Source organism: Megalobrama amblycephala, linkage group LG20 (assembly GCF_018812025.1).
Source record: "Megalobrama amblycephala isolate DHTTF-2021 linkage group LG20, ASM1881202v1, whole genome shotgun sequence".
Lineage (NCBI taxonomy): Eukaryota > Metazoa > Chordata > Actinopteri > Cypriniformes > Xenocyprididae > Megalobrama > Megalobrama amblycephala.
In genome coordinates, this window is record NC_063063.1 from 18,660,262 (window position 1) to 18,683,236 (window position 22,975).

Consider the following 22,975-nt stretch of genomic DNA (forward strand, 5'->3'; position numbering starts at 1 on the left):
ATGGAGGCCTCACGGAGCTATCGGATTTCAACTAAAATATCTTAATTTGTGTTCTGAAGATTAACGAAGGTCATACGGGTGTGGAACGGCATGAGTAATAAATGACAGAATTTTCATTTTTGGGTGAACTAACCCTTTAAATTCATCATAAGCTACGTAGCCTTGGATTGTATTATCAAAAACACGAGAATGACAAATTATAAGTGAATATATAGAAAATGAATAATAATATACGAAACTTCACCTTCATTCACCCTATTTAAAGGTTCAGATAAAATAATTAAAAAGTCATATATCTGTTGTTAAGTAACATTTCAGCTCTAAATAAATAAAACGTCATATTTTTTGTGTTACGTTATTCAACCAACGTTTCAGCTGTAAGTAAATAACTAACTAAATAAAAAGTAATATTTTTAAATGTTATTTTTAACTGACGTTTCAGTCCTAAATAAATAAATAAAGAAACGTTACGTTATGTTGGTGTTGTGAGAGGCGTCGCCAGGATCAGTTTACACGACACACGTCATTGGGGGAGAGAGAGGATGCTGAAATACTGAAGACTGTGGCGGGATCACAGTCAGTCCTACTATCAGCGTTAAAGATCCTGGAAATGTGCAGGTGAGTTCATTAAACCACATCTCAATCTTTACACATGATGCAAATCTTTAAAAAGCGCAGATGATCACATAAGTAGATTATCAAAAATAAGACAACACCCTGCTGCTCTTTATCAACATCATCTCATCCACTAACGCTAGCAGAAAAAAATAACATCTCACGTCGCTCACTATAGTCACATATATGGGTTTCGACATAATTTTAATGTAAATGTCATATCTATTCGTGTAAATTTAAAGCGCATCATCACTGCTGTTGTTGTTAGCCTAACGTCAGTTAGCTCGTGGCTAGCTAATGAATCGCTATATTGAAAATTGAAGGGTTATCGTGGTGTCAGTGGTATTTACAGAGAAATATGTCAGATGTGATGTTTCTGGTACTCGATACATTTGTTGGCAGTAGATTTGATGAAGTAGAGAAAGATATATTTATCGTTTAGTTGTTAGACCGACAGTGTAAATAAGCCTGTCATCTGGACAGAGCGCATCAGTTCATTAAGAGTTTATAAGAACCATAAAGGTGACATTTCATTTTTAACAAGTCTAGATTTTTGAAAGTGTATTATTTTCCAAATTTGCCCTTTCTGTGTAGTTTGAGTTTAGTATGCATAACTTTATATATTTAGCCTGTTTCTAAAATAAATAGACTTGTATTAATAATAATTATCAATCTTTAAACATCTCCCCACTTTTCTCTATTTTGTGTACACATTTAATTTCTTAGAGGATGACTTATTTGATACATGAGTGAATGGCATGTCTGTTTTTGTCACTCTTTAATCGCTTAAATTTATATGCATATGTTTTAAATTTTAATTATTTTTTTTTAGAAAGTAGTAATGCATAAACGCATAACATCACTGTTAATTCATTCCCCCTGCCTTTGCAGATCTGCTGCATTTTATGAGAACTGTAAATACAGTGTTTAAGTGGTTCCATCAGGTGTTGACAGTATTGTACATGGCAGACACATCATTTATAACCAGCCATTTTTTTCATTGAAAAAGGGGGAAAATGGCATGAATATTGTAAGAAAAACAGATTTTAAGGATTTTAAAAGGGGGAAAATGGCATGAATATTGTAAGAAAAACAGATTTTAAGGATTTTAATAAGTTGATACCAACTTAAGTTTGTCATGCAATGAGAAATCATGAATAAGGAAACAGAAAGAAAAATAGAAAGGCAGTGAAGTATGGGTGTGCCGGGAAGGCTTGAGAGTTTTATTTGTCTTCATGCTTTAAAACACAATGTCTTGTGTAAGTAAAGCAGATGCGACATTGAGTTTAGTACATCTGACTAAATATTGTTTGTCTATGAAGGACTAATTGACTGTTCTTCTGTTTCTGTTTAGTTTTAAATTCATAGTTCATCAGAAAAGAGCTATGGTATGTCAGGCTATGACCTATAACTAGAGGGCGATTGTGTTCTGGCGTGTGTGAATAGGGCACATGAAGCTTCTATGGGTTGGGTCAGACTGCACGCAGTTCTATTGATTATTTGGGACAGCAGTAGCCCATCTAGAGGTGAACTGAGGTACATGCTGCAGCTAGTTTACACGCATGAAAGATGCGTTCAGATTGTGAAATCAAAGAATGATCTAGTTCAGTGGTTCTCAACTGGTGGTTCATGACCCAAAAGTGGGTCACAGGTCTGTTCTGATGATGCTAAATGCAAATAGTCATGCAATAGTTAGCTAAATGAATACGCTACCATTCAAAAGTTTGGGGTCAATGAGATTTTATTCTGCAGGGACAATTTAAGTTGATCAAATGTGACATGTTTGGTTAGAAAAGATTTATATTTTTAAATAAATGCTCTCTTTTGAATTTTATATTAATTAAAGAATGCTGAAAAGTATCATTGTTTACACAAAAACAAGCAACACAACTGTTTTCAACATTGATAATCATAGGTGATAATCACAGAAATCAGCAAATTACAATGTTTTTAAAGGATCATGTGACACCAAAGACTGGAGTAATAGCTGCCAAAAACAAATAAATTCCATTTAAGTTGTAATAATATTTCACTGTTTTTACTGTGCTTTTCATAAAATAAATGCAATCTTAGTGAGCATAAGAGAATTCTTTCTAAAACGTTGGCAAATCCTGGCAACCAAAAAACTTTTCAACAGTAGTGTAGACTTTCAGCTTCTAAAAGGAAGGATAAAATAATTTCCATATATTTTGTGGTTAATGTCACAAGCGCACATCCAATAAAACTCAGGCTGTGTCTGAAATTGCGTACTTCCCTACTATATAGTAGGCAAAAAACAGTGTGACAAAAAAAGTATGTCCAAATTCTCAGTACTCACAAAAGAGTAGTCAACAAGTACCTGGATGACCTACTACCGGCGAGATTCGGAAGTGTGCATACAATGGACACTTTACTATCTCATGAGGCCACATGAAAGGATTTGCAAATGGCAGTGAAGTGTCGTAACTGACACTGGTATGCATGTCGAATGTAGTATGTCTGGATTACATTTATACTACAGATACTCATACTATATAGTACATACTTTTTTTTTTAGTGCCAGCACAGTAAGTACTTATTCAAAATAAGTACTACATACTCAAATATGCGATTTCAGATGCAGCCTCTGTATTTTGGCACAAATCCATTGTCATTTGGTAGACAACCAGTTTTGGCGTGACATGCTTTAATCCTCAAAAACCATGTTCATGGTAATATTAATATATTTTCAATATTTAATTTTGAGGACATTTTTTGTTTTACTTTTGTATGCTAAAGAATACTGGTGCTTTTGTGTACTCTTACAGGTTTATCTGTCATGGATGCAAATATGATACCAAAATTCGCCTCCAAAGACGAGGAAATTGACTTCTGGAAGGCACTTTCGCTGAAGTACAAGAAAAAGTAAGTGGCAGTACAGTGAGTAGCATTGAACTCGGGCACATCTCAGGTCTCTGTTTTGTTGTGTGACACCTGAGAGCTTTCTTTCATGTTGTCCTCAGTGTTCGCTATTCATATTTTCTTTTGTCTGGAAGCAATGCATATGAATGCTGGGAATAAAAACCAATGCAACCTGTTCTCTTACATTAGGAATTTACTGTATGTTTGAAAATGTCCTCTCACATTAGTCTGTTTATGTAACCTTATGCAATCCGCCACAGTGGGAATTCCATTCAATGGGTTTCGCTGTTGTGATTTGATATAGACTCCCACTGCTAATTTTATCATTGAAAAACTCTTAGCAGGATTGTAATCTAAAAGAGATTACACGACATGCTTGTTGCTTGGTAAATTGCATCCCAAAGCACCATTTCTCAACTAATTTGTGGAGTGTTTCAGACTCCCTTTGTGTAACGAATCTCAGATCATTGGCAGGAAAAGGGGCAGCTGATGACATTTACACACACAAAAACTTGGTACACCCAAGTGATTAATGGTCTACTGTATGGGTTACGCATGGTAACATAAAAAAAACAAGCGACGGGGGTTTCAAAAGCTCAAAGAAATCCCTCTATTTAATCTGAATGAGAGATTCGATCTACTTTGTACCTTTTTTGATTGTGTGACATCTGTCTCTCAAACACATCCACAATATATGTTTGTGCTTGTCGAAGAGAGGTGTGTTATTAATTTTCTAAGCAATGGGATGATTTTTCACCTGGTAGATGGGATGAAAAATCTCATTGATCTACTTGGACCAAGGGAACCAAGTCATAGAGATTTGAGGAGTGGGCTTTTTTGACTTTGGCTTGTTCGCAATCACCCAGAACACACTAGCAACCACTTAAAGGGGTATTTCACCCAAAAATGAAAATTCTATCATTTACTCACCCTCAAGTTGCTCCGAACCTGTATAAATTTCTTTGTTCTGCTGAACACAAAAGAAGATATTTGGAAGAATGTTTGTACCAAGCAGATCTTGCCCCCCATTGACTACCATTGTATTTTTTTTCCTACTATGGTAGTCAATGGGGGGCGAGATTTGCTTGGTTACAAACATTCTTCGAAATATCTTCCTTTTGTGTACATTAGAACAAAGAAATTTATACAGGTTTGGAACAACTTGGTGAGTAAATGATGTAGAATTCAGAAACCCTTCTTATTAGCGACACTATTGGCTGTTAAGTGAACCGCAGCCAGGAACTTAAAGATGCCCTAGAATTGAAAATTGAATTTACCTCGGCATAGTTAAATAATTAGAGTTCTGTACATGGAAATGACATACAGTGAGTCTCAAACACCATTGTTTCCTCCTTCTTATGTAAATTTGATTTTTGCAAAAAACCTCTGAAGAACAGGCGAATCTCAACATAACATCGACTGTGACGCAACAGTCAGGATCATTAATATGTACACCCCCAATATTTGCATATGCCAGTCCATGTTCAAGGCATTAGACAAGCCAGTATTAAAATCTGGAGCAGCACAGAGCCGAATCAACAGACTTTATGCAGGTAAGCAAGCAAGGACAATAGCGAAAAATGGCAGATGGAGCAATAATAACTGACATGATCCATGATATCATGATATTTTTAGTGATATTTGTAAATTGTCTTTCTAAATGTTTCGTTAGCATGTTGCTAATGTACTGTTAAATGTGGTTAAAGTTACCATTGTTTCTTACTGCATTCACAGAGACAAGAGCCGTCGTTATTTTCATTTTTTCAACACTTGCAGTCTGTATAATGCATAAACACAACTTCATTCTTTATAAATATCTCCAACAGTGTGTAATGTTAGCTTTAGCCACGGAGCACCGTCAAACTCATTCAGAATCAAATGTAAAAATGCTGCATGACGAACACTTTGTAAAGATCCATTTTGAGGGTTATATTAGCTGTGTGAACTTTGTTTATGCAGTGTGTTATAGAGTTGCGAGCTTGGGGGCGGGGAGCGCGAGCATTTAAAGGGGACACGCACAGAATCGCCCCAAAATAGGCAGTTAAAAAATTGAATAATAAAAAATCTATGGGGTATTTTGAGCTGAAACTTCACAGACACATTCAGGGGACACCTTAGACTTATATTACATCTTGTGAAAAAGGGTTCTAGGGCACCTTTAAAGTATTGCTTGTGCCTTCACTCGTGCACATGTAACATACAAAAGACTGACCGTGATTCAGTGCCCCTATATATTCACAGCGAAGTTCTTTTTCATTTTTGCTTAGAGGTAAAAAGAAGTTGGAAATACCTTTACAGTGATATAACGGACATCCCGACATATATAATACGTGCTGCACACTTTCCTCTCAATAACAAAATAACACAACAAAGGTGAGAAAGCAGCAGTTAAGAAAGCATCTGATCGTAGCGATGCGGATATGTTTGCACAAGCTCTGCAATTCACTGGCATCATGTCGACAGATGAGATAATTAAAATTATACTGTTATGATATTTTGATTATAAAGTATATTTGAGACTATATCTATGTGAGACTACAGTTTGAATTAATCCCTTTTCTTTGCATGACACATTAATATTACAGTACAGAGTGGCTCTTTCAGCATTATCCTGAACATTGTATAAGCATTTGTTTCGTGTGTCATAGAACGGAAGAGAGGCTCTTGGGAGTGTGTGTAAACGTCACATCCTTTTGATTTTTCCAGCAAAAACATCCAGAGTCCTTCACATAAAAATCAGCCTACATACTTTGATAGACAACATAGGAAGTGACCTTGTATATTAAGTTTCATTACAAGCTGTTCATACATCGGTAATAATAATAATAATATTTATAATAAAAGATTACATATAGCCCCTTTAACTGACTAAAGCACTATTCACACCAGTGTTTATTTAGTTTCATTGACATACTATTTTTATTCATATTTTGAATTAGCTTTTATTTCTGAATTTTCATTTTAAAGTTTTTGTAATTTTGTAGTGCTTTGTCAGCCAATCCGAATCCACTTGGCTTTAAAAAGCTTGAGCTTTTGAAGAGGCAGATAACATAACTGCAAAGCACTCTTATAATAAACAGAACATTATTATGTGTTGGTGTGGTTGAACAGGCCTTAATTCAGTGTTAACTGATGACATGCAAATAGTTATCACTATCAGCTTTGCTATCAAAAAAGGGGTCATTTGATTTGCCTTAGAGCTCTTTTAGCAAAGCACATCATGGTGTCTGCAGGGTGGCTCTTGTTCATCATGATTTAAGACTCAAATTGGAAGCACAGGCTCCTCTGGGTCTCACTGACATGTGATAACTCCAACTACCCAGTTCTGACCCACTAGTAAAACACCCTAATCAGCACTTCAGAGACTACAAAAATGAGTCCCAGATGTTGTAAGTTGCTGATTCTCTCCTGTGCTGCCAGGGCGTCGTGTACTTTTCTCACTGTTCTAGTGGTCTCCTTTTCCCTGGATAAAGTTGTCCTGCACTGTCTCCTAGCTCACGTGGCTGTAGCATGACTGGGTAGGGAAATATTGCACCGATGCTATTTTTAGATCCTTCCACACCATAATGCTGGGTGGTGATTACATAAAGAGGACCAGGTCAGCGCTCTCCCCTGGTCACTGGTACACTGTAAACAAAAGTGGTTATTTACAGCAGGGCTTGAATCAGCTTAATCACATTCATTAAATAATGGTATAAGTGTGTTATACGAGGATGTGAAAAACATGTTTTTTTCTTAAAAATGTTTTTAAAAGAAGTCTCTAATGCTCACCAAGTCTGTATTTATTTGAGTATAAGTACAGTAATATTGTGAAATATTTTTACAATTTCACACCAAGAAAGATAACTATAACGATAATCATATTATTGTCTACAGTTTTGTCGTCTGTCACTTTAAATGCTATAGCTCTTAAAAGCAGGATGGATTCTGATTGGCTGTCAATATTTTTATAGTTCCTCAACTGGAAAAATATAATTCTGAAAGTGATTCCAATGATATTGTTTCTCAGTGCCATTATTGTTATAGTTGTGGTGTGGACTTCGACTTTGCTATTCTTTTTATATTTAGGATGATTTTAGAACTATATCATTATAGTTAGCATCCTTGGTTTAAACAAGCCTTAAAGTATGCAATTCTTTTAAAAAACATCTTTTGACCCCAAACTTTTCAACGCTACTATAAATTAAATTTGAAGTCACCTCAGTTCCCAAAGTTGAAGTGCATGGTTTGACAGAGCTTGCAGAGCTATTGTTTACGGCATGGCAAACTCTAAGAAATAGAATATGCAAATACTTTCATTTGTTTGTGTGTTGTATACATTAGCTAAAGTTGCTAAACAGTATCCGGATGTGTGTGTTCAGTTATAAAGAGGCACAGGAGGAATTGCTGGAGTTCCAAGAGGGGAGCAGAGAGCTGGAGACGGAGCTGGAGACACAACTGGGCCAAGCGGAGCATCGCATCAGAGACCTGCAGGCAGACAATGAGAGACTTCAGCATGAACTCGACTCGCTCAAGGTGAGTGTGTGTGAGTTAAACACAGGCTGAGTGTGTGTAAAGAACATTAAAGCAAGGGCAGACCTAAAGTGTGTGTGTGTGTCTTTGCTTTCTCTTTCCTGTAGGAGAAGCTGGAGTATCAGTATTCTCAGAGCTATAAACAGATCTCTGTACTGGAGGATGACCTCAGCCAGACTCGAGGCATCAAGGAGCAGCTGCATAAATACGTCAGAGAGCTAGAGCAGGCCAATGACGACCTGGAGAGAGCCAAGAGGTCAGGCATCATCTTACAATTCTTAAACTAATCTTAAAATGATACATTTTTCGGTCAGTATCTCTTATGCTCCTCAAGGCTGCATTTACTTGATCAAAAATACAGTAAAAACAGTAATACTGTGAAATATTACTATTTTAACAGCTGTTTCTATTTAAATATATTTTAAAACTGGCAAATATATTAATTTTCAGCATCATTACTCCAGTCCTCAGTGTCACATGATCCTTCAGAAATCATTCTAATGTGCTGAGTTGGTGGTCAGGAAATATTCTTTATTATTATCATTATAATAACATTATTATCATATGGTTAACATGTTATTATTATTTCTTAACATGTTGAAATTATAAATGTCACTTTTGATCAATTTAATGCATCCTTGCTAAATAAAAGTATTAATTTCTTTAAAAAAATATCTTACTGACTCCAATCTTTTGAACGGTTGTATATGTAATATGTACAGTATGTCTTTGAGTGCATGTAGGGTGTGCAGTATTTTTATTTTATTTTTTGTCAGTTTTTGTTGGGGGTTTTTTGTGGTATTTTTGTTAATGTGATTGATATTATTGGTTAGTAAAATTTTTCCCCACCCACACAGCCTTTATTACATCAGCAGAAAAAAAAAAAATCAGGGAAAGTGAATCCAATTGTGATTTAAAGTTTATAAAACATTTGTTTTGTTTTTAGAATAATGTACACTTGTGAATTTCACACAATGAGACATTTATTAAGGAAATAAATGTTGTCTATTTTGATTACTTATCGTCTTTAAGAGTTCTGCCCTTGTAGGTTGTATGCTTTTCCACTATTCTACAGTAATTTATAGTTTATTCCACTATGGTCTGTTACCACAGAGCCACGATTACATCTCTGGAAGATTTTGAGCAGAGGCTGAACCAGGCCATCGAGAGGAATGCTTTTCTGGAGAGTGAACTGGATGAGAAAGAGTCTCTCCTGGTGTCCGTGCAGAGACTAAAAGATGAAGCCAGAGGTATTCACTGACTTCCCTCTCAGAAATGTTGTCCTGCATAATTATAGCTAGTTCCTCATTCCAGGCTTCTCAAGTGTGTATAGACTCTGTTCTGTCAGTAAAAGGCTTTTCCTGCTTGTGGAATGAAGTCATGTTACATACTCATCAGCATTATTGTTTGCAAGTGAAAGTTATGAATCGATATCTGTTTCCATTTGTAGATTTGCGGCAAGAGCTTGCGGTGCGAGAGAGCCGACCGGAGGTGACAAGAATGTCGGCCCCCAGCTCTCCGACTCCAGACAATGACAAAACAGACTCAGCAGTGCAGGCCTCCCTCTCTCTGCCGGCTACACCTCTCAGCAAGAACCTGGACAATGCTTTCACCAGCCAGACAGGTAGACGGCTAGATTTCTCTCTCAGATGTATACAGCGCCACACGTGTTTGCACGACTCACTTGGTTCTTGTCTTTTGCAGTTCTGGCCAACAGTTCCACTAATGCAGCCCTCACTCCATCTGCTAGAATATCAGCGCTCAATATTGTTGGCGATCTACTGCGCAAAGTTGGGGTGAGTAAAATCTGTAGACTGAACTTTTGATATGAATGAAAGCTATTCACATAAATAATTGTTCACAGTTTTGTTTGTGGATCATCATTTGCATAAAAAAATTTGGTGTCTAATCCAAGAGTTTGTTCCGTTTCTTAGGCTTTAGAGTCTAAGCTCGCAGCCTGTCGAAATTTTGCCAAGGATCAGGCAGCCAGGAAGAACTATGTCACAAATGTCAACGGCAATCTGATTAACGGCGACATTTCAAATTACTCGCTACACACATCCTACTTCGATAAAGCGTGAGTTGGCCATTTTGTTCTGCTACAGTTCAGAGGAAAAAAAAAATCTAACCATTAGATGTTGTTGAGCAGTTACCTTATTTGATCTACATGTTACCCATAATTGCATTGTGTGCTTCTGATTTCAATCGGAAGCAGTTTGTTTCACATTAAGGGCTAAAAAAGTGTTTAAATGCTCAGCTGTTAATTTTTTTGGTGTGTGAGGACTAAATTGAAGAGCAGATTGAAGGAAAGTGTGATTGTAATAATGAGTCTAAGTGATACAGGAGATAAAATTCTCTCAGACCTCTGTGTTTCTCTCCTCAGCAGAAGAGAGAGGGTCATTTTCCCTGCGTTGCTCTTGGGTAAATGATCCAACTAGGAGTTTTATGTGGGGATCCATGCATGCTGGTTAACAACCCCCTGCATATGACTTAGAGTACTATAATCCACTAGGTTAAAGGGATAATTCACCCAAAAATGAAAATTATCCCATGATTTACTCACCCTCAAGCCATCCTAGGTGTATAGTACTGTCTTCTTTCATACAAATGCAATCAGATATATTTAGGGATGAGAAGGGATGTGTTTTTGTATGAAAAATATCTATATTTAAAGCTTTATAAATTCAAATAACTAGCTTCCGGCGGACGACTGTACGCAAAATTACACAAGTTGACTTGTGCCAAATGAGTAACCGGTGATGCGATATATGACGTAGGATGTAGGAGTATCGTAATCTTAGATGCCTCTCTGAGTTCAAACAAATAGGGCTGTGCAACAAACTCAAGCTCCTCTTCTCTAATATCGAAATCCTCCTACATTTCTTTAAAATTAACCCTCTGGAGTCGTATGGATTCTATTTTTTTAATGGATGGATGCATTTATTTCCCATTCACAACCATTATAAACCTTGGAGGACTAAGAATATTTTTTAAATATATCTGATTGTGTTCATCTGAAAGAAGATAGTCATATACACCTATGATGGCTTGAGGGTGAGTAAATCATGGGATAATTTTCATTTTTGGGTGAACTAACCCTTTAAGATCATATCATCTCCACTAACATCTTGGTGGTGGCTCTAATTGTCTGCGAAGGTGCACTCCATAGGTTTGCTCAAATGTGGTTTATTTAACTAAATGTGAGAGGACTGGGCCAGTATTTTGACCTTTAGCTGAAGATTCAAAACTAGAAAGGCCCTTTAAAAATCAAATTTATGGAGTTCACCCTAAATGCTAAACTATGAGTTTCTCTCGTCATCTGTCTGTCGGTATGAACTGAATTTCAGGATTAGACTGTTCTAGTCATTAGTTAGATCATGTTCATTCTTCTTGTAAAAGTCAACATGAAACAACATTCGCTGCTCACTTTACTTCAATAATGAAATTTCTGAGTAAAACGAGATATTCAATGAGAGAGAAAAAAAAAACTGGGACTGTATGGTATTATTTCTACTGCCATTCACAAGTTTGGAGTTTTTTTAAAGTCTCATGCTCACCATTTATTGATCAGAAATACAGTAAAAACAGCAATATTGTTTTCTATTGTAATATATTTTAAAATGTGATTTATTTCTGTTATGGCAAGCTGATTTTTTTTTCATACCTAAACCAGGAATTAGGCCTTAGTTCAGTTTGGGCATTTAAGAAGCTTTTAGAAATGTTCACTAGGGGAAAATAAAAAACATTACTGGTGTGCATCTTGAGACAAAACAATGGCACTGACATATTTTAAGATATGTCAGTACAAGTTGCTTTTAGTTAAAACGGCTCAAACATGCATTTTAGTCTAGGACTAGCTTAAGCCTTGTCAGTGAAAATTGGGGTAAGTCTTTACTGTCACTTTTGATCAATTTAATGCATCATTGCTGAATAAAAGTATAATTTTCTATATAAAAAAAAAGGTTACTGACCTCAAACTTTCGAATGGTAGTGTACCAGAACACATTAGTGAATCTACAGTAACTAAAGCTGAGCATGAAATGTTGACTTTAAAGGGTTAGTTCACAGAAAAATGAAAATTATGTAATTTATTACTTACCCTCATGTAATTCCACACCCGTAAGACCTTCGTTCATCTTTGGAACACAAATTAAGATATTTTTGATGAAATCCGATGGCTCAGTGAGGCCTCTATTGCCAGCAATGTCACCGAACCTCTCAAGATCCAGAAAGGTACTCAAAACATATTTAAAACAGTTCATGTGACTACAGTTGTTCTACCTTAATAATTATAAAGCGACGAGAATACTTTTTGTGCACCAAAAAAAACAATAACTTTTCAACAATATCTAGTGATGGCTGAATTCCAAAAAACTTTCAAAAGTTTTACAAATCTTTTGATTTGAATCAGTTGTTCGGAGCGCCTAAGTCATGTGATTTCAGCAGTTTGATATGCGATCCAAATCACTGATTCGAAACAAAAGTTTCATAAAGCTTCGAAGCTTCATGAAGCAGTGTTTTGAAATCGCCCATTACTAGATATTGTTGAAAAGTCATTCTTTTGTTGTTTTTTTTGGCGCACATAAAGTATTCTCGTTGCTTTATAATATTAAGGTAGAACCACTGTAGTCACATGAACTGTTTTAAATATGTTTTGAGTACCTTTCTGGATCTTGAGAGGTTCGGTGACATTGCTGGCAATAGAGGTCATCAAAAATATCTTAATTTGTGTTCCGAAGGTGTAACGGGTGTGGAACGACATGAGGGTGAGTAATAAATGACCCATTTTTGGGTGAACTAACCCTTTAAGCATGATTAATGAATAAGTAGCTTTATTGTCATGTAATCCGTTTAAGAAGACAAACAGAGTCATTTCAAGAATCTGAGTGTCTTTTGGATTAGAAGGTTCTAGAGAATCCACACCTCTCCCGCAGTGTTACGCAGATCACTGCAGTGCTGAATCACTGTGTCCTGGGAAACGGTACGGAGAGGACGTCCAGGGCTTGTGTTTCTGCTGCGTAAGACTTTTCAGATCTTCAGATGAGCTTTCTACAGAAATCCAGGGAGTGTTTTGATCAGGATAACAGCAGAGTGGGCCTTGGCAGTCTCCAATACACTCCAGTGATTTGATTTTAAAATAGTGCAGTACAAATATTGCGTTCGTGTGTTTCAAGGTAACAAGAACAGACACGGTGATGTGTAGCTGATGATGGTCATCAAATTACCTTTGTACTGATGGACAGTAGAGTGTTTGTGTCTGGTGTGTCTCTTGGGGCCGCATTGAGTGGTCTGGGCTGTTTTAGGCCTTTGCCTGAGAAAATCTACAGTTTCAGAGCTTGTTCCTGCTTGCTTATCTACACCAATTCACTGCCGTGTGAGCTTTGCTACTCATATTAACTGTCCTTTTGGTTTCGGGAAACGCCGCTTTTTTATGCCAAATCCCGTCTAGTTTATCCAGTTGGTGTGGACTGAAAAGAAATCTTAGCAACAGTTCTAACAGTAGCATGAATGGTCTGATGGCTTGCATTGTAGAGGGCTCAAATGCCTCATTTGAAGCATCTAACCTCAGTCTCATGTTTCTGTGAGCACAGCAGGACAGTGAACGGTTTGGACCCCGGCGCTGTGACGAACATTACAGCCCCGCCACGTTCCAACTCTCCATCCGGCCTGGTGCTCAGCGTGTGACACTCACTCCAGAGACAAACTCCATTTCATCCACTGAAAGAAGCACTATACAGCAATATAACTATTCCTTTTAATACACTACTGAATCTGAGTTGAGATTACAGTGGGTTACAACAAGGTTAGTAATGCCCAACTGTAGCAGCACCTCATACTAGTCTCCATGTTGTAATATCCTACATTTTACTGCTGAAATACTTGTTAATATTTCCTAAAGATGTATATACCCATCTAATATATTTATGGTTACTGTTAATTTAGATATAAGCATATACAGTATGTACATAGTTAATTAAGTTTTATCTATTCTTTGCAAATGTGATGTCTTTTAAAAATGTATTTATTGCTGTAGTGTTGGAAGGCAATGTATGTGAAATCTGAAAACAAAAGGGAATTTACACTATTAATATATGTTGTGAAACACATGGAGTGTTTGTGTAAAAGAAGGTAGACTTGATATATAAATGATATACTGTATTTTGAAGGAAAAAGAAAGATGTGAAGCTCTGACTATCTAGACTTACTTGTGCACTAAAATCCCCAATTCTTCAGTCTTTGTTCACAAGGGCATTTTTTTTTCCCAGGTAGGATTTATATTAAGTGCTAATGTGTGCCTCAGAACTTCCTGTATTTTTGTCCCCTGAAACGTGGCCTGGTGTAAGTGTGAAAGTTTTTTGAGTTGCACATGAAAGATTAGTTTCTTCAGCAGGTTTGCATTTTAAACATTGTTTCAGTCATATTGATAATTGACTGCTTTAGTAATACTGTATGACACACATGCCCTAGAGTCTCAGGTTGGTTTCCCAGCCTCATAGTATTTGCTGGAATATCCACTCATTATTTTTTTTCCTTGTTGTGAAGGACAAATCTTACTTCACTTTGGTTTGAATAGTGCAATGTGTTAAAAAAGCACTTTTTGTTACTTTTGCGTGCTCAAATAAATGGTAGTGTTCTCATGAGTCTGTGTTATTGTAACGAACACTATAATAGTGTTACCACTGTAAAATATTGCATAATATAAATGATATTCATATAGATCAATGATGCCAACCAGTTTTATTTTTTATTATTGTATATATTGTATTAATATTTTATTAAAATAGATTAGATTTTATTGGGTTCTTTATTTTATTATTATTTAATATTTCTATTTAGCTTTATTTTAAATTTGATTTTTAGTCATTTTAGTATTTCAACTTATTTTATCTCAGTTGCCAAGACAATGTTTCTAATCTTTTAATTGAAGTGCTGTAGTAATTTTTTTTGTTGTTGTTGTTGTTTACTTATAACTACATTACAGAAATACCATATTTTGGAAACATGCTAAGTTAACATGCTTGTTTCTTCGAAAAACAATGCTACTGCCAGTTATTCTACTTTGAAATGTGCGTTCTGAGTCGGAATGTCTGTTTTTGTTTTGGTCTGTGTGATTCCACCCACTGCCAATTTACCCACTAATATTTGACACTGCGGGCAAAGAATATACACTAACAAGAAGCGACACTCAGAACGTTCCATTGCAACATCGGCGCCCAGCAGCAGCCCTGCGTTTCCGCCATTTTGGAGTGAAAGCGACTCGGCAGTCCACTAGTTTCTACGGCAAAACATTTGCTCTCTAGAAACCCAGTCAGTTTGGGTTAAAATTATTTAAAAGATCTAGTAATTAGCATTATAAACACTAAATTAATAACAACATATGAAATTAAATTAAGGACATGCATCAGAAAAATTGGGAATGTTGGACAATAAATATATGAATAATAACAGCTTGATTTTGCAGTGTTGTCTAATGTCCGTTAAAGCAAAAGTGTCCAAAAGTGGGAATTATGCGATGACGGACACAGCAATGCATCATGTATTATAAAATCGTTATGTTTGTTGCATGATCCATTAAAACATACAATATATATATTTCAATTCGGACCTAGTGGAGTGATACTATTATTACTATTACGCCACTAGGTCTGAAATATATTGTTCGCTGCAAACATGATGATCTTAAATTAATTAATTATTAATTTACTATGAATAAATGTGTAAAGCTGCATAAAATGGAAATCAGATGGTTGAATGGTTGGATTCCACAACTGGTAAAATAAAACATATATAAGAGAATACAACATTTATTGTAGGTGCCACAAAAATTACAATTGATTTAAAAATGTAGAATTTACAATTCTATTGCGCTTCTGATTTGTCAGTGAAATTCGCAGATTTTGGGTGCGTAAGATGTGAAGGATTCAAAGGTCCAGTTAGTATTTTCACCCCATAATGGCAGCCGCGCTACCGGAGCGTTAAGTAGTGACTGTTGCCCAAAAAGTATCAGAGTGTCGCCTCTGCGGGTTGCCGGTGTCATGAGAACCCCCCCCCTCCCCCAGAAATTGGATCTCCTTTAGGACCCAGGCGGTAATGCCTGATCAAAAGTTGTTATCGTGATGTCTTAACTAATTATAACCTATTTCACTATTGTATGTTTATTACATAAAGTGCACAAACAACATGCTTGAAATATAAAATGAATGCATATGTATTAAATAAAACAAACTGCAAACAGATATTGGAAGCAAAAAACATACCTAATATAAGCTAAGATAGCAGGATAATCAGGTAGATGTATGCCATGCTAGTACATAAGCTATCTAAAAAAACAGTAAGAACGAGAAATGCTTGATTTCATAAGCTATAGCTTCAGTTATACTAGTATATGAATGAACCGTGTAATATAAAAGACAATAATGATCATTATTACGCATTTTGTTATATAAATCATAACGTGATTTTGCAGGAATTATATTCAGGTGCTAAAAATACTACCCATTAAAGTCCGTTGAACCAATGGGATCACTTGGGGTCCTAAAGGAGACCCAATTCCTGGGGGGACTCGATTTCTCACCACACCTGTTGGCTGAAAAACCATGCAGTCAGGGAAAACGGCAAACAGAGATTGCAGATTCTACCCCCCTAAAAAGCCTAAGCATTCATATAAAAAGCTCTGTGATCAGAGACGTATTAAAATGCGGATAAATCAACTAATCGATTTGCAGTGTAAGGCTCGTCGTTCCTGTTGCGTGTTCTCAAACTGGCAACCAGCGTGAACGAGCGTCGAGTCTGAGGAGGAGGGGACGGGAGAAACAACCCTCTGCGATATTTTGAATATGGACTGCAGTACCCATTTCAGCCACTAGCTGTCAATATTACATACTGCACCTTTAAAGGTGCCCTAGAATTAAATATTGAATTTACCTTGGCATAGTTAAATAACAAGAGTTCAGTACATGGAAAAGACATACAGTGAGTTTCAAACTCCCTTGTTTCCTCCTTCTTATATAAATCTCATTTGTTTAAAAGACCTCAGAAGAACATGCGAATCTCAACATAACACCGACTGTTACGTAACAGTCGGGGTGTACGCCCCCAATATTTGCATATGCCAGCCCATGTTCAAGCCATTAGACAAGGGCAGGACATCTGAATGTGCACAGCTGAATCATCAGACTAGGTAAGCAAGCAAGAACAATCACGAAAAATGGCAGATGGAGCGATAATAACTGACATGATCCATGATAACATGATATTTTTAGTGATATTTGTAAATTGTCTTTCTAAATGTTTCGTTAACATGTTGCTAATGTACTGTTAAATGTGGTTAAAGTTACCATCATTTCTTACTGTATTCACGGAGACAAGAACCATCGCTATTTTCATTATTAAACACTTGCAGTCCATATAATTCATAAACACAACTTCATTCTTTATAAATCTCTCCAACAGTGTGTAATGTTAGCTTTAGCCACGGAGCACTATCAAACTCATTCAGAACCAAATGTAAACATCCAAATAAATACCATACTTACGCAATTAGACATGCTGCATGACGAACACTTTGTAAAGATCCATTTTGAGGGTTATATTAGCTGTGAACTGTGTTTATGCTGTTCAAGGCAAGCGCGAGCTCCGGGGGAGGGGGAGCACGAGAATTAAAGGGGCCGCAACCTATATATCGGTGCATAGTTAATGATGCCCCAAAATAGGCAGTTAAAAAAAAATCAATAAAAAAAAAATCTATGGGGTATTTTGTGCTGAAACTTCACAGACACATTCAGGGGACACCTTAGACTTATATTACATCTTTTAAAAAGACGTTCTAGGGCACCTTTAAGTTAAAGTTTTCATCTTTTAGCTGAGTTTTAGATTTTATTTCAATGAATGGAAATGATTTTAATAGGTTTAGTTAACAATAACAACACTTATGCTGACTGCACAGTGCAACAACTTTTTATTTATCCAAATTTATTTATGTAGGATTTTTTAACTGGTGAAATCGATTTTTAATTTGAATAGTACATAAAAATGTTATATACAATCCAAGCAGCTTTTTGTCAGAGGCAGGAATGAGGAACATACATCTGTTTGGCCCACTGTGGTCTATTAATTACTGATTTAACTGTTGCAGTCAAATATGATCAAGGCAACCAATTCAAAATCATTACTGCCAACAGAACAGCTAACAGGCTATGTATTGTGTTGGCTAAATTTGACTTGCTTTCCATATCACCCATAGACTTTTAATGCAACTTCTGTCCCATTTTAGCAATAACAGAACGATCAAAGAACAAGTTTTATGGCACTTCAAAAAATGTCCCACGTTGTCCTCATCAGTGCTTGTCTCCTGCAGGGAGTGCAGTCATCGTCTCACCTGTCCCCTGCACTCTTCTTCTCTATAACTTCATCTATTTGTCTCTGCCTCCTTTCCAGCACCTCCAGGCGCTTGGCCTCATTACGGGATCGCTCCTGCTCCCTGATATCTGCCAGGTCCTCCATGAACAAATGCCTTCATGCACAAGGCAGAATCATGATATCAGACATCACAGCAAATATGTTATTTAGGTTATACTGTATCCACATGTGCTTTGTCTAGGTCTAGACTCGTTTAACACTGCCGTACAGCACAATACTGTGCTTTCTACACACAATCTGTATTATTTCATATTCTAAACACTATTATTATACACATATGCACGGTGTCAATGTCAAGGGGGCGTGTTATCTCACCTATTCCAAAATGCTGTGGCCAAACCTACGAGCAGTGTCCCAAAAAGAATCGGTTTTGTAAGGCGCTTCCCAGTGGATAGTTTGGACTGTTTCATGCTGGAAATGTACAGTCTTCGTGAAAACAGACAAAACAGCAAGTCTCAGTGAGACTAGTTCTGAGTCTGACCTGCACACGGATGAATATATACTGCACATATTAACCCCGAGCATTACTTCCGGCTCGTGCGTTATGAAATATATCGCTTCATTTATTTGACATATTGTCTTACGAAGTAGGGAGAATGCTCTGGATAATTTACCCCAGTACAATTTTATGTTATGATATTTTACTGGTAAGCAGTTTTATGAGGAATAAACTTTAGATCACAGGAACCATAGATGACAGTTAATGCGGGGAAGTATTTACTGACGGACCAGGCGTGTTGAGCAGCTTCAGTGATGGGAAACCTGATCAAACAGACTTTTTTTTTGGATTAAATTAAATTAATTTGTATTTACAGTCCGAATTTGAATCCGAAATTCAAATTATATAAGTTTGTAGTAGAAGCACAAATGACTTTCATCAGCATTATTCTGCACGTGTAAGTCTCACCTCTTGTCTTTATTGTTGTCGTGTTATGCTTTAGTATGAAATATATTGTATGTGTATTTGTACAGTGTATAGTATGGTGCATTGATGACATCTCTCAATATTACGAACCTTTTTGTTATCTGTCTGTATTGCGAACTTATTGTAATATAGTTTTACAATGTGTAATAAAATTCCCTATCCATCCATCCTCCTGTCTCTATACAAACGTATTGTAATACAATGTTACACCCTTTTATAAAACTGCCCTTATGTTTTGCAAAGTTTGCTGCTTCAGTTGTTGTGGTGTTGATTCACATTGTTTCTAGATTATTGTGCAGAGTAATCAGATGCTTGCAAAAAGTTTCACTGGCCAAGAATCCTAATCCCATAGAGAACCTGTGGTCAACTCTCAAAGGGCAAGTGAACAAGCAGAAGCCCACAAATTGTGATAAACTCAGAGCACTAATAAGGCAAAACTGGATCGCCATCAGTCAGGATTTGGCCCAGAAGCTGATATCCAGCATGCCAGAGCAAATTGCTGAGGTTATGAAGAAGGGTCAACACTGTTAATATTGATCTTTGCATACAGTGGGTAACGGAAAGTATTCAGACCCCTTAAATTTTTCACTCTTTGTTATATTGCAGCCATTTGCTAAAATCATTTAAGTTCATTTTTTTCCTCATTAATGTACACACAGCACCCCATATTGACAGAAAAACACAGAATTGTTGACATTTTTGCAGATTTATTAAAAAAAGAAAAACTGAAATATCACATGGTCCTAAGTATTCAGGCCCTTTGCTCAGTATTTAGTAGAAGCACCCTTTTGATCTAATACAGCCATGAGTCTTCTTGGGAAAGATGCAACAAGTTTTTCACACCTGGATTTGGGGATCCTCTGCCATTCCTCCTTGCAGATCCTCTCCAGTTCTGTCAGGTTGGACGGTAAACGTTGGTGGACAGCCATTGTTAGGTCTTTCCAGAGATGCTCAATTAAGTTTAAGTCAGGGCTCTGGCTGGGCCATTCAAGAACAGTCACAGAGTTGTTGTGAAGCCACTCCTTCGTTATTTTAGCTGTGTGCTTAGGGTCATTGTCTTGTTGGAAGGTAAACCTTCGGCCCAGTCTGAGGTCCTGAGCACTCTGGAGAAGGTTTTCGTCCAGGATATCCCTGTACTTGGCCGCATTCATCTTTCCCTCGATTGCAACCAGTCGTCCTGTCCCTGCAGCTGAAAAACACCCTCACAGCATGATGCTGCCACCACCATGCTACAGCCACAGTGATCTTTGGGTTTTTCTTTACCTCTCTCACCAAGGCTCTTCTCCCCCAATAGCTCAGTTTGGCAAGACGGCCAGCTCTAGGAAGGGTTCTGGTCGTCCCAAACGTCTTCCATTTAAGGATTATGGAGGCCACTGTGCTCTTAGGAACCTTAAGTGCAGCAGAATTTTTTTTGTAACCTTGGCCAGATCTGTGCCTTGCCACAAATCTGTCTCTGAGCTCTTCAGGCAGTTCCTTTGACCTCATGATTCTCATTTGCTCTGACATGCACTGTGAGCTGTAAGGTCTTATATAGGCAGGTGTGTGGCTTTCCTAATCAAGTCCAATCAGTATAATCAAACACAGCTGGACTCAAATGAAGGTGTAGAACCATCTCAAGGATGATCAGAAGAAAAATTTAGGACCATGTGATATTTCAGTTTTTCTTTTTTAATAAATCTGCAAAAATGACAACAATTCTGTGTTTTTCTGTCAATATGGGGTGCTGTGTGTATATTGAGGAAAAAAATGAACTTAAATGATTTTAGCAAATGGCTGCAATATAACAAAGAGTGAAAAATTTAAGGGGGTCTGAGTACTTTCCGTACCCACTGTATATTGAATGTTTTTTGCCAAATAAAGCATTTGAAACTTGCTTAAAACTAAAAATGCTTATCCTTGTTTCCCAGTATGAACATGTGAAAAAAATAATATACAAATACTGAATTAGCAAACTTTTAGACAACTGCCCTTTACTATCCATCCATCCATCATCCTTTGAGCGTCTGTCCATCTATTTACATGTGGTAAAAAAAGCTGCTTCTCTTTCTGTCTGTCTGCAGGTGTTAAACCCATGTTACCCATGATCCATCTGTGATGGCAGGAAAGAATCGATTCTCTGTGTCTGACAGGTTTGAGTTCCTGCAGGGGCTGGTCACAGAGTTTCAGGACACTGACAGTGAGGGTAAGTCAATGCTTACATATGCATTACATATTTATATACAGTATGTTCTTGATTCAGTTTGTACAATCTATATTCCTTTACTTGACAAACTATAATCAGTACATACATTAATAGTTTACAGCTGTCTTTCCAGTAATAGTATTAGGTTGTCTGAAAACTGCATCATTTGTCTTTTCAATTCTTGACAGAGGCTAAAGAGCAAGTGCTGGCAAACCTGGCCAACTTTGCATATGATCCATCCAACATGGAAGCTCTGCGAATGCTCCAGGTCACTGAACTCTTCCTGGACATGCTGACAGAAGAGAACGACAACTTTGTGGAGTTTGGAATTGGTTGGTATAGCTGTAAGGTTGAAGTGTAATATATCTATTGCTGTTATAATGTGTTCACATGAATCAACACAATGTTTGAAATCATACAGGTGGTTTATGTAACCTCAGCATGGAGCGTGAGTCCCGTGATCAGATCCTGCAAAGCGGTGGAGTCCCATTAGTGATATCATGCCTGTCGAGTAACAGAGATGAGACTGTTCTCTCTGCCATCACTACATTAATGAACCTCACCACAGCTGCCTCGCGCGCTGAGACCACAGACAGCGCAGTGGTGCAGTGCATGCTGCGCTTCTCTCTCACAGAGAACCCGCGCCTCAGGAACCTGGCTTCTGTCTTCCTGCAGGACTACTGCACACAGGAACAAGTGGACAGAGCCCGAGAGGCAATGCAGGGACAAAGTCAGTCGGTGGTAGGGATTCCACTTCCAAAGGACTGACTTTTGATTTCGCATGTAATTGTTTCTGGACAATTGAAAATGTTTAAATTGTGTAATTTAAGATTATTTTGAAAAATAAAACCTTATTTTCTTAATAAATCGTGTCTGGGTTTAAATATGCATATACACACACATTATATGTATATAATTATATAGTGCTGAGTAGATTACGTACAAATTGTAGTTAGTAATGTAATCCATCTTACATTATATATTTAAGAACACACCAAGCCGACGCCGACGAACTAGTGGCGACGAGAGCAGACTGCGGGGTTTGCTCACGTCGGCAGCGTCTGTGTCCAAAGTTGCCCTACCACACGCTAAAACAGCCGACGGCCAAGCAGCACGTCAGTTCAGCGCCTGCGTGAGATGAAATGCCTTTCCGAAACAGCAGGCGGCAGTAGCTGAACAGCCAATCAGAATGATCAGATGGCCCGACGGACCGACGAGCTCCAAGGCCAATTCAACATTTCGAATCGGCCGAAAAAAAGGCCGACGAGGACCAACTTCAGCCGACGGTGCGGAACACAGTGAGAAAGCTTAGTCGGCCGACGAAGAAAAACTGCCCGACGGCCGACTTGGTGTGTTCCTGCCTTTAGTTCACCCAAAAAATAAATTTCTGTCATTAATTACCCACCCTCATATTGTTCCACACCCGTAAGACCTTCTTTCAT

At 37.4% G+C, this 22,975-nt stretch overlaps 2 protein-coding genes across 6 annotated transcripts; both read left to right on the forward strand.

Annotated features, from left to right (window-relative positions):
• Positions 1-463: 463 nt before the first annotated feature.
• ndel1a (nudE neurodevelopment protein 1-like 1a) lies at positions 464-14,645 on the forward strand. 5 transcript variants are annotated; one of them, XM_048170527.1, is made up of 10 exons: positions 464-618; positions 3,402-3,498; positions 7,857-8,010; positions 8,115-8,263; positions 9,121-9,257; positions 9,458-9,631; positions 9,712-9,803; positions 9,942-10,084; positions 10,391-10,428; positions 13,599-14,645. In XM_048170527.1, exons 2-10 carry the CDS (start codon positions 3,413-3,415, stop codon positions 13,607-13,609), a joined length of 984 nt encoding a protein of 327 aa, XP_048026484.1. In that variant the 5' UTR covers positions 464-618; positions 3,402-3,412; the 3' UTR covers positions 13,610-14,645. The 5 variants fall into 5 exon arrangements, with proteins under 5 accessions (XP_048026484.1, XP_048026483.1, XP_048026485.1 ...); XM_048170528.1 differs by having other exon boundaries at positions 465-618; positions 10,394-10,428; XM_048170526.1 differs by lacking the exon at positions 10,391-10,428 and having other exon boundaries at positions 13,602-14,645.
• Positions 14,646-19,078: 4,433 nt separating this feature from the next.
• Positions 19,079-22,400, forward strand: armc7 (armadillo repeat containing 7). Its single transcript, XM_048171354.1, has 4 exons — positions 19,079-19,322; positions 21,412-21,533; positions 21,722-21,865; positions 21,955-22,400. Exons 2-4 carry the CDS (start codon positions 21,446-21,448, stop codon positions 22,299-22,301), a joined length of 579 nt encoding a protein of 192 aa, XP_048027311.1. The 5' UTR covers positions 19,079-19,322; positions 21,412-21,445; the 3' UTR covers positions 22,302-22,400.
• The last annotated feature ends 575 nt before the right edge of the window (positions 22,401-22,975 follow it).

Coding starts and splice junctions, on each gene's coding strand:
- ndel1a (XM_048170524.1), top strand. CDS start 3,413: ATGGATGCAAATATGATACCAAAATTCGCCTCCAAAGACGAGGAAATT. Junction 9,632..9,711: donor TGCTTTCACCAGCCAGACAG/GTAGACGGCTAG, acceptor TGTCTTTTGCAG/TTCTGGCCAACAGTTCCACT. Junction 10,085..13,598: donor ACATCCTACTTCGATAAAGC/GTGAGTTGGCCA, acceptor CTGTGAGCACAG/CAGGACAGTGAACGGTTTGG.
- armc7 (XM_048171354.1), top strand. CDS start 21,446: ATGGCAGGAAAGAATCGATTCTCTGTGTCTGACAGGTTTGAGTTCCTG. Junction 21,534..21,721: donor TCAGGACACTGACAGTGAGG/GTAAGTCAATGC, acceptor AATTCTTGACAG/AGGCTAAAGAGCAAGTGCTG. Junction 21,866..21,954: donor CTTTGTGGAGTTTGGAATTG/GTTGGTATAGCT, acceptor GAAATCATACAG/GTGGTTTATGTAACCTCAGC.